At 40.0% G+C, this 16,445-nt stretch overlaps 1 protein-coding gene across 1 annotated transcript in view; it reads right to left on the minus strand.

Annotated features, from left to right (window-relative positions):
• Nucleotides 1–1,780: 1,780 nt before the first annotated feature.
• The window catches only part of ASPG (asparaginase), a 79,539-nt gene continuing 64,874 nt past the window's right edge, over nucleotides 1,781–16,445 (minus strand). Inside the window, exons 13-16 of the mRNA XM_006116900.5 lie at nucleotides 14,570–14,656; nucleotides 5,999–6,098; nucleotides 5,578–5,638; nucleotides 1,781–2,670 (exon numbers count right to left, since the gene is read on the minus strand). Coding sequence (XP_006116962.2) covers nucleotides 2,657–2,670; nucleotides 5,578–5,638; nucleotides 5,999–6,098; nucleotides 14,570–14,656 — 262 coding nt within the window. The 3' untranslated portion in view covers nucleotides 1,781–2,656. The remainder of the gene's footprint in view (nucleotides 2,671–5,577; nucleotides 5,639–5,998; nucleotides 6,099–14,569; nucleotides 14,657–16,445) is intronic.

Consider the following 16,445-nt stretch of genomic DNA (forward strand, 5'->3'; position numbering starts at 1 on the left):
TGGGCTCTAAAGTAGGGCTGAGGATGAGCACTTTGGGGTGTAAGAGGTGGCTCTGGCTTTGGAGGGGCTCAGGGCTGCGGGAGGAGGGGTTTACCTGTGATCAACGCCTGGTCAGTGGTGCAGCAAGGGTGCTAAGGCAGCTTCCTGCCTCTCCTGGCACTGCAGCCCATGCTGCAGCCCAGAAGCAGCCAGCAGCAGGTTCCCAGCCAATGGGAGTGCGGAGCTAGTGCTCAGGGCAGGGGCATTGTGCAGAATCCTATACACTCTCCCCCTACTACCCTCGGAGCCAGGCCTGTTGCCAGCCACTTCTGGGGTACAGCACAGTCTGCGGTGCCAGGACAGGCAGGTAGCCTGCCTCAGCATCCTCACTGGTCACCTGATCACCCTACAGCAATGAGACCCAGTGCCTGACATTCCACAACTTGATTGTGTCCCATAGTTTGAAAACCACTATGCTAATACATGTACATGGCTTCAAATTGTTAAGTCCACCTATAATTTACCAGTTCAAGAACATGTCAAATTTGTTGCCTAAACATCTCAACATTGTTCCCTTTGAAGTTTATTTCATCATTATCTTTGGATTTTATTAGCTTGATCCATGTTAATGTGACAGGTATAATTTACTTGCTGTGTAATGTTAGCCATTTAATACATTTTATTAAAACAATGGGTCCAGATGTTGGCTTAGAAAAGGTAAGTTCCTAATACACCAATACTGTTCAATCATACCCCTACTGCATTAGGCTCATAGAATAGAATTGAGACACAGTATTTTTGTACATGCATTAAAGATGTCTTTGTGACCATAGAAATGTTCCAATGTGAATGGATGCTCCAAATGAATAGTAGCATAAAACAGGACCATGTATTTTTAGGTGTGAAAATTGGATTATATGTCTACAGTACATTCCATAGGAGAACAGTTGTATTTGGTAGAGAAAGTGGGTATGTGTATAGTGTTCACTCCATATTCCTGGTGGATTCTGGTCTATAACTTCACCTGGGAAGGCTTCCAATGCTAAAGGGCTCAGAAAGGTTTGATGGAGTGTAGGCTGTATGGAAAGGATGCCTAGGGAAAGGGGGAGGAACACCTCAGTGCTTTAGAAAAGGTGCCATTTGTTTGAGGAAGATATAAAATCAGAAATCATAGCTGTAAATCAAACATTGTATCCTGTCTGTACATCTGCCCTAGATAGACTTGATATTTGCATGTTCTAGGCCTTTGTATTTAGAAGCATTAGTGCTTTAACCAGAAATCTGTTAATTCTTTAACTACTCAAGGTACAATTTGATGTCAGACGTAGCTATTCTGATTATGTCCTGTTCAGAAGGTAGGTAAAATCATTGTTACATAAATTCAATTCAGTTAAAGAGTCCAATCAATGAACATGGCTATGTCTACAACGTGCCATTGGCAAACTATGGAGATTTGAAGAGTGAACCAAAGTGTCTCTTACTATAGTTCACGTTAATGTGAATTGGATATCTTTTAGTACACACTTGCTACATCCATGTGGGGCAGTTAGCACAGAACATTTTGGTGTACAGTTCTGAAATCTGTAGTCTGCACTGCAACACAGTGTAAACAAGCCTTGTGTTTAAGGCATCAGCCTTAAAGGATATTTAAAAGTGAAGTTTAAAATGACACAGTGAAGAGTAGTAGATAACTGCAGGATGCTACTGATTGATGCAATTATATGTGCTGGCACACTGTTGCTGTAATTATTATTATTCACATGATCTAACTATTGCAAAAAACAGTGAAGTGAAACAAATATTTATTTCCAGATATTTTATTAATGTAAATCCATGAATATATAATCAACTTTGAATTCCCCTCTCTCCTGAAAAAATATAAATTCACCATCACAGGAAATGCTGCAGACTGTGTGCAGAATTTCTCCCCCCATAGATTAGATAAAAACGCAGGCTACGCCTACACTGCAGGCTTCTTGCACAAGAACAGTTTTGCGGAAGAGTTCTTGTGCAAAAAACCTTCCACAAGAGAACATCCACACTGCTTTTGCGCAAGAGCATCCATGGCAGTGTGGACTCTCTCTTGCGCAAGAAAGCTCTGATGGCCATTTTAACCATAGGGGCTTCTTGCAGAAGAAATTCATGTTGCCTGTCTACACTGCCCTCTTGTGGAAGAGCTCTTGTGCAAGAGGGCTTATTCCTCGTGGGGAGAGGAATAACACTTCCGGAAGAACCCTGTTTTCCAATGCTGTACTGTAAATTTACTTGCGCAAAAAGCCTGCAGTATAGACGTAGCAGCAGTGTCCTAGTTATAGAAAATAAAAATTTAGCGTGCTCATTATAGAAAAATAAAAACAATTTATCCAGTTACATTCTATCCAGTTTCATTTGTTTTCAGCTATGCACTCAGACACCTCGCACTGAAAAAGGACCTAACTGAAGATGTAACATGCTCATGTAACAGGTTTTCATTTTTAAAAGACAATTAAAATATCAAACATAAGAAAATGATCTGAAAGATACAAAGAAAGTAAATCTATTTCTAAATAATTCTAGGGTCCCAATGTGCTCTAACAGCACTTCAATCATCTTCACCTTCCTTCGTTAATTCTTCTTTTTTTAATTATTGCCCAGTATTGTTTCATTGTTCAAAACTGGCTTTTTCCCCCAGCAATGTTCATTTTGCATAACCTATAGAGAAATCAAATAAAGAAATAGTTAGCTTTAAGCTGTGCAGTGTGGACCATTTCAAATTTGCCTGACGCCCTTCGAAGAGCTTACACCTACTGAGTAAACTCTAATCCAACACTCAGGAATGCCTTCAGATTATCTTTCCAATAGGTAGGGAAGACTAACAAAATAAATGAATTAAAAGATGGCCCATATGACAGTTACAGATTTAAAATTACATGCTTCTAACTCTGATACCATATTTTATTTAATAATTAATATTGACTTCAGTTGAAGCATATGTAAAGGCACCGCAAATCTTTGAATTTTACTGAAACACTCAATGCATCTATATATCATTACACAACTCTGATTATCTTCAGAAATATCTGAAAATATCTCCGTAGAGGCCCCTAGGAAACATTTAAACTAAAGGTTTTAAATGTACATCATGCCTGCAGGTAGGGTTACCAGATGGCTTAAAAAACAAACAAACAAAAAAAAAACCACGGACACACTTGATCTCGGATGGAGGGGAACAGGGGGACCAGTCAGGAAGGGAGCGGGGCTGGGGAAGAGGAAGTCGGGGGGAGCGGGGCTGGCTGGGGGAGATGGGGGAGGGGGAGAACCGGCCAGCAGGAAGCAGGGCTGGCTGGGAAGGAGTCAGGGGGAGCGGGGCTGGCCAGGGGAGATGGGGGGAACCAGCCGGCGGGAAGCAGGGCTAGCTGGGAGGGGGTCGGTGGGAGCGGGGCTGGCTGGGGGAGAACTGGCTGGGAGTGGGCCGGGGGGAGCAGGGCTGGCCGGGAGGAAGCTGGGGGAGAGAACGGGCCACCGGGGAGCAGAGCTGGCTTGGGGGGAAGTGGGGGGTGGGAACCGGACAGTGGGGAGCAGGGCTGGCCTGGGTGCACACAGATCCCGGAGTGCTGCCCGTCCCGTACACAGTCCTGGTGAAGCACAAGTGAGTCCGTCCCCAGGGATTCCATCCCGCCCTGCCCCCACCCTCACCCCACCCCTTCCTCTCTACTGCGTAGCTGTGTACTGCCTGGCTGGTAAACAAACTCACACAGTGTGAGTGTGTCTAACAGCCAGGCAGTATGCAATTACGTACTGATACTCATAATAATAAAACTTAATTAGAAAATACCAGACATTTATATGTCCAGTATTTTCTCAATTTATTTCCCGGACAGAAACCTCAAATACCAGACTGTCTGGTTCAAAACTGGACACTTGGCAACTCTACCTGCAAGTCCCCATTTTCCCACACCAACTCCCCTTTTTATTTTTTAAATCGCAGAAGGCCTGATTCTCCTCTGTTCTACATTTGTGTAATCACTTATATCTAGGGATCTACCAAATGAATGGTCTATTTTGGTCAATTTCACAGACATAGAATTTTTTAAATGGTAAATGTTATGATTTCAGCCATTTAAATCTGAAATTTCATGTTGGTATAGTTGTAGGGGTCCTGACCCAAAAAGGTGTGGGGAAAGGACGGGGACCCAAGGTTACTGTAGGGAGGTTGCAGTACTGCTAGACTTACTTCTGTGCTACTGCTGGCAGCAGCATGGCCTTTGGAGGTGGCCAGCTAGACAGTAGCAGGTATTGGCCAAGAGCATTACTCAGAAGACAGAGCTGCTGCCAGCAGTAGCACAGAAGTAAGGATGGCATGGTATGATAGTGCCGCCCTTACTTCTGTGCTGCTGTCTGCAGAGCTGGGCAGCTGGAGAGTAGCGTCTGCTGACTGCGGGCCCTGCTCTGCCCGCAGCATCACAGATGTAAGAGTGGCACTATCCCATCATGCCATCCTTACTTCTATGCTGCTGCTAGTGGAGCTTGGCCTTCAGAGCTGTGTGGCTGGCCAACAGCCGTCACTCTCCAGCTGCACGGCTCTGAAGCGCAGCAGCAAGGAAGTAAAGGTTGCAATAGCATGAATCCCTAAAGTAACCTTGTGGCCCACCTGTATTTCTCTTTTGAATCAGACCTCCAATTTGAGAAACACTGGTCTCCCTTGTGAAATCTCTATAGTATAAGGTAAGAGCACCCATAAGATCAGATTTCAATGGGGGCAGATCAGATTTCATGGTTCATGTCATGTTTTTGTTGGCTATGAATTTGTTCGGGCCCCACTTATATCAGTGCATAGTAGGTACAGAAAGCTACCAATGGGACTTCCCCACTCAGATACATCAATAGGAGGATTTTATGTCCATTTTATATAGGTATAAATAACAAAGTGATAAAAATGGCCCAAAGTTACATCAAATGAAAAAAAAAATCCATTCAGTTATATGAAAGCCACTTTTTGGTTTAAGTATCAAGACATCGTTTTGGGGAATGTTTAATTCATTCATTGTATTTCCTTGGTTGCTATAAGTATTATCTATTTGCACACATTTCCAAAACACTCCATTTTCCTTTTGAATTAAATGTGTAAACTCTGAATTAATTGCCTTGCTGTAGTTTGTCTGTTTTGATGCTAACTAGAAAAGTTCCTGATTTGGTTTTACTTAAGTAAATTTAAATTGATGTGCCAATGCCTGTCAGACTTGTGAGAAAAAAGCTCCCTAACATATTCTTTACTTTGTAAATTATCTAACTTTTGCATTACAGTAACAGATGAAATTCAGTTTTGGATAGGTGATATATATATCCTATGTAAGGCACAGTTCCTACCCCCAAAGAGTTCATAATCTAAATCGACAAGTCAATTCATTTTAGATTATATCATTTTATAAATGGAGAACTGAGGCACAGAGATATTAAACAACTTGCTTAAGGTCACATGGGAAGTTTGTGGCAGAGCCAGGAACCAGACTTAGAATTCTTCAAGCCCAGCCCAGGGCTGTAACTACAAAACCATCCTACAACAACAAAAGACTACCCAGGTACATTTCAGAAAACAAGAGCTTTTAACATAGCCATTACCTTTCATGATCTTCATTTCATTAAAAAAATCTAGGAGCACCTTATGCCCTGTAGCCTCTGCCTGCAAAGAGAAATTCAATGAGTATTACCATGTCTTGAGTGCCTGTATGCCTACACATGTGCACACATACACATACTCTCTCATGTAAGGGAAATCAAAAAACTACTTAAAGCCTGATTTAAATGTCTAATTACTTCTGGGGAGTTGGGAGAAAGATGGCTTTAAATGGCTTATTACTTGACAATAGTTCTGGACTTGTCATAAATTTGAAGCAAAGACTTTTTTTAAAATCAAAGTTGTCGGAACCAAAGTGGCATTTAAATTGCCCAACCTAATACCATCTGACGTGTCAGAACAGATATGCAATAACACGCATGCTTAGCTGAGCTCCACATGAAGTACAGCAATAGTCACACTTACTATTTGAAAGGCAGTTCTGCCATCATAACCAGTTTGTTCCAGGTTTGCACCAGCGAGATACCAGACATACAACCCTTCCTTATCACCATTAGCAGCAAGGCTGAAAAAAGAACAATTAACAACAATTTATTTTTTCCTAAATCTGTAAGGACATCTCACTGTAATAGTGTGTTCTATTAACTAACAGGCAAACTAATGTGAACACTAAACCAACAAGCTTTGCATGACTGCCAGGACAGAAATGGAGTGGGGGTGGAGGGTGGGACAGTAAGGGAGAAGTTTATAAAAGCTTTGAACAGCTGAGCAAGCAGCATGACTTGATGAATCAGTTCCTTAAATTAACAGGGCTGTATTATAAGCAACTTACAACAGACTAGTTTCACCCAGTGGGTGTGACTATGACCAAAGGGGAAAAAAGATATGCAGTTTCATATTTCACAACTCAATATTTATCCTGTGAAATGTAGTTTAAGGAGGGTTGGGGGGCTCTCTCACATTTAAGTGGCAGAGTTTTTCCACTTTCAATAATAGTTTTACTATATAGGAGGAAAACACCAGACATGCTATCAACACATTGAGCTTTTTAAAAAAAACCCCAAAAGTTTTATAAACATATCTGATACAACACTGTCTCCCGCATGAATATTAATATTCATTATCAGGAGTTATGACAGCATGATGTTTCTGTGATGCAATCTGGATCATTTTAATGGCGCTACAGCATTTGGATCTGAAATAAGGGCGATTTATAAAAATCGGTGCCAATAAATAGCCATTTTACACACAACAAGAAGAAAACTCTGGTAAGGGTGGTCTAAGTCCACCATTAAAAATGGCAAACATTATACAGTATCAAAATGAATCAAGACACATTTGGATTTTAAACCTCTGGTATGACAACATCTGGCAGTTTCTTCCAGGTCTGCTAACAGCCCCACTAATATCTGAAAAATTTTATTTTTCATTTTAAAGAAGTGTTTCTAGCTCTTGTGATGTGAAAACCACTTGGCTGTGCCTCTCATGCAATGTCGCCTGCAGACAGGTTGAAACAACAGATGAGCAGCACATGGTCTGAAAAAAGTGTGTGTGGGAGGGTGGGGTGTTCACTATAACCCTGTCATATTCTGGTCCCCCTAGCAATTATTTCTGATCTCAAGTCAATCCCATCCCTCAGTCCACATATCGAATTTGCCCCTTTCAGCCTCCTCTCTGCTCTTACTACAACTCTAGGGGTTCTTCATCCCATCCCTAAGACCTGGGGGACTGCACTGGGGTCACCTCTGTGCTTTCCCAGGATGTAGGGATGGAAGGAGCAGAGGAGTTGTCCTGTTGCTCACAGAAGGGCAGAAGAGCAGAGCCATCCTCAGCAGCTGGACTCTGCTTCCTTCCCATCCCCTGCCAGAATGATGCAAGTTGCTTGGATATGAAGTAGAGAGTACTGCCTACTTGCTGCAGCAGCCCTGGGGAAAGCAGTCAGAGGGGCTCCTCCCCCCACAAGCAGTACTAAAAATGTGTACTCTTCAACAGCTTCTTAGAAAGCTTGGTTCCTACATCTGCAACCTCGCACACGGTAATTACTGAGGCCAGTCTTTGTTAGGACTGTAGCCATAAGGCCCTTAAATGTTAATATTGACTACTTTGCTGAATATCTCAATAGAAACAGCCAGGTAATTCTTCAGTGAGGTTGGATCTCATTGAAGTGAGGGCTGGAAAAGGCCCATTTGTTTGGTCTGAAGCATATGACCTGCTGCTGTGAATGTCACTGTCTTTTTCACTGAAAGAAAAGAATACTGACAGCAGCAGGCAATGGGTAAAGAGGAAGGTAAATGGCTCCTGAGTATAGTAAACTGCCTGGACAGATGTGTAGGGAGAAGGGTGTAGGGGAGGAGGGTGTAGGGGAAAGTGCACACGAAGGCATGTGAGCTGTCATCAGCCTGCAGCCAGCACCGTTTGTGGAAGGGTCATTCTACAGTCAAGTCTGCAAAATTTGTTACTTACTACAGTAGTCCAAAGCCACTTCAACTGTTGATAAATATTTTCAGGTACTTAAAAAAATCTTTAAAGGGGAGTGGAAGCCTGTAAGTGCAGCAGTCTGAGGATGGGTGAGAAGAAAGCTAGAGCAAGGTTGTTGCTTGCAGAAGCCTGAGGGATGGGTGGGTAAAAGACAAAGCTGTGCCTTAGGCTGTTGAGATGGAGTGAAGGGGCATGGGGCAGGGCAAAGACAGAGGAGTTAGGGTCTTTGTTTTCTCTGAGAAATGTAATAGTGGGAGCAGGCTGGCATAGGTAAGAGAAGAAATGTGGAGGAAGCGCCAATAAAATGTGGAGGAAGCGCCAATGGAAAGCAAAAAGATTATTTCCCACTGACAACAGACCAAAGGGGGAGTGGAGTTTAGTACTGAGTTAAAAGGGAAGAGCTCTTATTTCCCTGTTTTTCTAATATTCCTGCTGTCTTGCACAATTTATAAGTTGCTCATGGCAGCGGCTACTCAACAAGTGTCAATTTATTTGTTTCAGAAGATTCATCTTTTGCTATAGGCACAGTGAGATTCTCTGGCTATAAAAATCAAAGACAGATTATGAGAATCAAGAGAGTCTCAAAGTCCAGAGAAAAAAAAAGTGCAGGGCTGCTGAGAGGCGGTCTATAATTCATCTATTATGCAAAGCAAAAAATCACTGTGCCCTAAAAAGAGCACACTGAAAAAAATTGTGTTACCACACAAACCCAGGTAATTCAGATAGTGTCATAGTAAGTACCACAAATAAAACTCATGTACTTATTTCCACAATGTGCATCCAAAAGCTCTCATTCAGAAAGAACGATGAGTTAAAATCGCAAGAGGCTGAAGCTATGAAGTTGTTTCTAAATCAGTAGCAAACAAACAAATAATAATTTTCACTGATGGGGATTTCTTATAACAATGGCTGTTGCAAATTTTTTAAAAAAAATCACATGCTCAGAAGTTTGCTAGTTTAAGCTTTTGCTGAATAACTGTTCAGCCAAAAATAAAACAGATTTAGCTGTTTACCATGCATTTCATCTTAAAATGTAGCAAAAAAAATCCTCTGTCTGAGGCAGAAGATGTGTTAATGCCAGCCTAGTTTCAGACATTCAAGGCCTCTCGTATTTTTATTTTCAAAAAGGAAATTCCACCCTACAAAAAAGCTGTGATAACTTACATTTAAGATTGCTTCAGAAACTAACACCTTTACATGACAAGAGTACCACAATTTAAAAACCTTAAAAAGAATAGAAATAGTCTTTTCAGACAATTTACTTGAAGATGTCAAATTATAATTTGAATATACCTAAATCAATAGGTATATCAATATTCATTTGGTTAACAATATATAAAGATTGGAAATTGAAGGATAATTTTCTAAAACTCCTTATTCATGAGTCACAAAGTACATTTAAACTCTTTAATCATATACACTAAATAGGTTCCCCACATAGTCAAATATATACATATATTACTGATAGATATGTTGAAAGATTTCAGAATATATCTCCCAGATCTTTGTTACTGTAATGTTTGGTATTGAATTTTGTATAAAGACTATTTACAGCAGCAACCTTAATTATACATTTCAAAGGCTTATGAGGTAATCTCTAAACAGCAAGCCTATTTCTTCATAGCTCCTTTCATATCAGAGATCAAGGAGTACAAAATAACCATTCACTATAAAAAGCCAGTAAAACAATTAAGTCTTCAGCACTGGTTGAGAGCGAAAAATAGCACATTGGTAAGCTCTTGTGCTACTTGGCATACCATATAACAGGCAGGTAACAGAGAGGATACTACCATTGGATTTTTAACATTTGGAAAGGATGACTTTGGAACGGTTTTATAATACAGGAATTTCCATTATAGGCAAAATGATTTGATTGTAGAAGAGTCAGGATAGTGGAGAAGTGATAAATGTAATAATATTGTCTAGCATGTGCAGGTTGCACTAGATTACAAGAATAAAAACTGTTAAAGGCTTGGAACCCTCAGTCCAATTACTTTCAAAATATGCATTCGAGTGATAGAAAAATAATAAAAAGTTGGTATCATTTTAACTGGTTTACAAGAAAGAATAAGTTTCTTAGCAACTGATAGTGTTTACCATGAAGTACTCTTGTGGGATTTTGCAAAGCATGGGGAGGCTGAATTCCTTTTTCTTGGTGATCTAAGGACCTCATTTTTCTCAAGGGCTCTTACAAACAGTTCCATTCTGGGACTCTTGCTTGTTCAACATATAAATAAAACCACTGGGAAATGATGAGATATCTGTTGCTGCAAAACCACCCAGACAGTAGAAAAATTATTTCTCTCTGCTGGCGAAGATTCTTGATGAGCAAAATAGTGATTCTGTGAGGAACTAAAATAATTCTATCTAGAGTGCACTCAAGAATATCATTCATAATATCAAGTATCCCTATGCCTTTTTATTCACATTTCACAACTCCACGGAGATATGAGAAATTAAGAGTATAAAAATCTATTTCATATTTTATTTCTTCAGAAAGTTAATCATGTACAGGTTGAACCCCTCTAATCCAGCACTCTCTGGTCAGGCAGCAACTATAGTCTGGCATGATTTTAGTTAGCTGGATGTCTACTTATCATGGGTGTGGCCAAGTTTCCTGCAGTCCCATAAAGTTTGTTTACTGCCACCAGTCCTGGCTCTCAGTGTTTTGTGCTGTTATTTAGGTTTAATTTACCCCCAAATGTCTTTTAAGAGCCCAGTAAGCAGTGGAAGTGTTTGTAATGCTGCTAGACAAATATTGACCTCCTGTGATTTGGCAAATTCTTGGGTTCAACACCAGTCAGATCCCGAGGGTCCTGGACTAGAAGCATGGTCCCGGTATCTTCAGAACTATAATTTATCCCAACAACTGTGATCAGATTTTTAAAAGTATGTTATCTTGATAATAGGGCTGAAAAAGAGTATGGATTTCATAAATGATATTTTAGTGTGAACTCATTTGCTTGCTCCACTGCCCTTATTTCAGCCTTGTGAAGAGCATAGACTGTTCAGAACAGGTGAAATTTCACTTAATTTATACTGACTTGGTTGTTTGACTGTCAATCAAATTTGTGGTTAAACTGGATCTAGCAGAGTAGCTTTCTGAACAAATCTGGGCAGTCACCATTATTTGTCTTCCAGTTGTTACAGTTTTGTTTTGCAGCAAGAAAACAGATTTGGAAGATGCTAAGGGATACCTGATAAGAAAACTTAGTTCTCATCTCAACAAAATGGAAAAGTGAAATCAAAGAATTAAACATCTTAAAAATGCAAATTCCTCATTTCACTTTCTAAAAACAACAGGATGAATTAATTCTTAGGAGAGGTGTCTAAGAAATTGCATAATGTGTTAGTGTTTGCAAGTGCAATTCCAGCCTTAGATGTCCTAAAGAAATCCAGCTGACCATTTACCGTCATCAGCTAATGACCAAAGGTATCAAACCAAATACTTCAGTTTCTAAATCCTAAATCATTTTATGTCTAAAGACAAGGAAATTAAGAAGCGAGTGTTAGAACAGGAAAAACATTGGCCATGGAGATTAATCAATACAGAATATAGCCAAATTACGTTGACAATAGATAAGCGGTGAGAAAAACCGGCTTTTGGATCTTAATTCAAGTAGAGAACAATACAAGATGACTTCTGACCAGTCCTTGAATACTATTTAGGAACTGATCAGCTTTGTCTCTTCACTCCCAGAGGCTGGGCATATTACTATGGTGCCAGTCACTTAAATTAGACAGAAAGAGGACTTGGTAAAAATGTGTTCCAAAGGCAGCCTCAGGATGACCACATGCAACAGCATTCCACCATGCCAATAGCTAGTGTGATAAAAGTCCCAAGGGAGATGGTGCAGAAGTGGAGGATAAAATGAAACTCAGTAGCATGGAAGAATAAATCACTGAGTTTTGTTCAAATAATCTAAGAGCTGTCATACCCCCAAAGTGAGTATTTGGCACCTTGGAGAGACAATAAGACAATCTTAACTACAAACCCTTAAGCATTTTGACTCATGTACTCTAGAAGAAATTCACTCCTCTGCAAAAGGGACACCAAAAGCTTTCCAGAGCAGTGTAAGTGAAATGGTTTCATTGTGCAGAAGGACATGGGTGAAAAGTCAAAGTTCAGTGCCTCTCAACACCACATGCACAGTAAAACTGGACTCCACACCTGCTGCGTGTAAGCCGATGCAGGGGGCATGGCCACAGGATTTATGCTGATGCAGTAGTCACGCATTCCCCATAGGAGTCAGACCACTACACTTGTCTTTGGGGTGATTGTGCAAGAGCTAGCTAATGTTCTGCTCATTTTGTATGGTGGAAGTCACAAGACAAACACTTGCAATCATTCCATGCATAAAGCCCACTCATTCTCCTGTCTACATATATATATATATATATATATATATATATATATATATATATATATATATATATATATATATATATATATATATATATATATATCCCACTCTCTGCACTGCACTAGAGATATCTTTAAAACAAATGGTGATTTTTTTATCCTTTGTTGGCTTAATACCATTAAAAACCAATTTAAAGTGCCTCAAAACCCTCAGGGATTCTTTACCACTACATTCAAAATGCAAGATATCATGCAATACTAATTCAGTTTGTATGATATTCCCTCAATGTACTACAACAAATTCCACCACGTTCACTTTTTGTTTAAAGCACATGCTCTCAATTTTGTAGTGCTACTATCAGGCTAGCTAGTTAAGCAGGTTTTGCAAAGGACAGAAGGGGTTATGTATAAGGTCAACGTATTTGTGAAAGAATGTAATATTCTGAGCCACTCCTTTAGTACTTCTGACAGGTGGATCAGAGTTAGCAAATTCTTAATTTGAAAAGTCTTTCCATTGTTTCCATTACTTGCAATGCTCTGGGAAATATGTAGCAGAACTGTATATAGTTAGGGTGCAGACTATGTGAGAGAAAGCCCCTCCTGCATATTGTCACAGCACTGTAGCCAGACCGTGCAAAACGCTAATTCGAATTAGTTTTTGGGTCTAGATGCGCTAATTCGAATTAGCTTAGTTTGAATTAACTAATTCGAATTAAGTTAGTTTGAATTAGTGCTGTAGTGTAGACATACCCCTAGATACTAAACACACATATTTCCCACAACCTAATAGTAATAAAAATATATATTAAAAATGCATCAGGAAAAGGGACTTGTTTTGAATCCATTTCACATTTTTCATTATGCTGTCTATTCTACTTGTAAATTCTGGTAAACCACTTCAGGTTTAACTTGCATCTGATGAAGTGGGTCTTTACCCACGAAAGCTTATGCTCCTACACTTCAGTTAGTCTATAAGGTGCCATAGGACTCCTCGCCGCTTTTGCAGATTCAGACTAACACGGCTACCCCTCTGATACTTGACACTTCAGGTGTGTCATGCAGTCAATAGTTAATTTTGTCCCTTTACTTGTATTTTAGTTATTAAATCTAACCCCAAAATAGTATATGGCATGAACTCAATGGTCCCTGCTATATATCATAGTTATTTATATAGCGCTTTCCATTCTAAAAGCATTTGAGAAACAAATTCACTTGTTATTCGCGTGAAACAGACCATTATCAAAAAATCACTGTTTTACTGAGTAACTGTGGCACTGAGATCAAGAGCCACATCAGAATCAGAATCAAGATTACAACCCCAGCATTTCTAATGCAGGGCCTTGCTACACTGCACCACAGTTCAGATTATGGGGTTGTGAACTGCAGTACACACCAAAATGCTGTACTGTAACTTCCCCTCATGGATCCCTTGTTCACTCTAATGTATTAATGAATCATTCCTGTAATTTATACCCTACTAAATTAGTTTGCTTTAATAATAAAGCCCCTGTGTTTCTTATTATTTCAGAGTGAATCCTTGGCATATTAACAAGGCAATCATTTACCCTTGAAAATAGAGATAACGGGACAATGATGTAACTGTTAGAACTGTGTATTAGCACAGCTAACTTGGTGTAAAATGCTGGGGCACGGAAGGCCTATTTAGTGGGTGCAGTAGGACCTTGCCTGGTGGTTGTGCAGCAGTCCAGAATAACTGTGAGCATCCATCCAGGAGTCAGGTACTACTCTAAGGGTCAACCCAGAGTCATGATTGAGGAGCCAAGCCAAAAGATCAAAACAGAATCAGGAGTGGGAACACCAAGCCAAAGCGTAAGCCAAAGTTACAATCAAGAAGCCGAGACATCAATCAGATTCAGTCAGAATAGAGTAGGAAGGCAAAGATTAGACTGAAGCAAACATGAATCAAAACAGGAACAAAAGTCGGAGCAAGAAGTGGAAGCCAAAACAGGTTAGGTACAGCTATGGGCATCATACAAGTTGAGCAGTTGCTATGCTACTGTTGCTGCTAGGATCAAGTAACAGGCTGCTGGCTGCCTTGACTAATCAGGAACCTGAACATTTGGAGAAAGTTCATTTAGTCCAACAGATGCTTGTGTAACCAGGCTGGGAGACAGTTGAGCTCCTGACACTTGGACCATACTACAATATCATATCTAACCTTAAGGCATCCTTACCGGCAAAGTTCTGTTCCAATGTTCTCTACCTCTTGGCTGGAAAGGTGAGCTCCAGTTTCACGTAGTAAGTGAATCACTTCTAATTGCCTTCACGAACAAATAATAAAAAGAAAGATTTATTTTAACAATTAAATATCCTGGGGAAAAATAGTCTACAGATAAAAACAAATATTCCAGAAACACAGACTTTCATACACTGGTTCTCATAATTTTTCAGAATGGTATTAAAGAAAAAATAAAAGGAAAAAAAAATAAAAAGAGATTGATGATGAGTATGTTCTCCATTCAAGGAGTTAGAGTTTAAAGTCAAGAAAGACCGACAGATAATCTCTAATCTCCTGCACCTCACAGGCCACTAACTTCTACTCTGTTTCCTCTGCACTGACGAAGGACAAGACAGAGGCAAAGGCATTATAACATCATTTAACTACCCTGGCACACTGACTTTACAAAAATGCTATGTTTTCAATTACGGAATCTAAAACTGAGAGAAAGGAACACAACTACCTTTCAAGGATAAATCTATACTTATTTGTATCCTGATTGTCCCTATTTCCAACTCTTATTAATTCAAGCACTAACATGCAGATAGACAATGAAGGCATTCACAGAGCAACAGTATTTCTGTGTGTATTTTCCACAACATGGAAAATTAAATTTATAGGTTACTATGAGTGATGCCCAAGCTCCTACAACTTCATAGGTGGCATAAGCACCCATACATTTAGATTTTGATTTTACCATTGGAAGAATCTCCCACAATATACCCCCTCTGCTGCTAAGTTTCTTCCAAACCAGATACAGTCTTCTTCATGGTCCACTAGCCCACCCATAGTCATGTTTTGACTGGCTCTTTCCCATGAGTACATTATTCTGCCTGTTAGGTATAATAGGATCTACATGACCAGCATGGTCCCTGTTCCTCAGCCACAAGACTCAGAAATAGTTCCACTGAGACCACTGCAATGGCCCCTTAAGGTGTGTCTACACTGTACCCTTACCTCGAAAGAACTTATTTTGAACACCAAATTTCAAAATAAAGTGATACTCCAAAATGTCTCTTAACCCTTGTGGAATGAGTATAGGGACACTGGAATAGCATGCCTGTTATTTCGAAATCTATTTAGAAATAACGGGATGCGTTAAAGATACGGAAGAGCTATTTCAGGATACTTCCGGTATCCCAAAAATAGCTGCGCAGTGTAGACATAGCCTTACAGTTTTGTTGTTTGGAATACAGTGCTGTGGGATGCATGCAAAATTTCACAAAAGACTACATATGAAGCTGGCAGGTGATTGAACCTAGGACCTTAAGGGGCTAAAGCCAGGTGCCTCTTCAGCATGAGCTAAGAGCCAACTGGCTCTTGTTGTAGAGCAAACTTCACTCTCCCTTTCTCACTAGTCTCAGTACCTTAGAGTTACATCCTTCCCTCAGCTGATGAGGCATATTCCAACTTTAGAGACCTCCTAGTAGTTCATCCCAGAAGCCCCCACCATAGGTGGGATTGAACCTGGAACTTTAAAGGCTAAAGCCACATGCCTCTACCACATGAGTTAACAGCTAACTGCTTTCAGCTAAGGCTGTAAAGCAGACTGCACTCTCCCTTTATCGGTGGTCTCCGTGCCTCTCAGTTACACACATATTACCAAAAAGGGTAATAATAAAAGATGCACCATAAAATATGCTAGTTGAACAACTTGACCTAGTGCCCTGTGGATCCAAGGTCTCAAGTGGACTATAGGTCAAACAGCTTGGAATATTCTGGAATCTTAATCTTGACAAAGATAATTTACTTTAAAGCTTATTGGATGAAATCCAATTACAATAAAAACTATAAATTTATTATAAGATCTACATTTCCTTACAAGCTATTCT

The sequence above is a fragment of the Pelodiscus sinensis genome, chromosome 5, assembly GCF_052426305.1.
Source record: "Pelodiscus sinensis isolate ZL-2025 chromosome 5, ASM5242630v1, whole genome shotgun sequence".
NCBI classification, from domain to species: Eukaryota; Metazoa; Chordata; order Testudines; family Trionychidae; genus Pelodiscus; species Pelodiscus sinensis.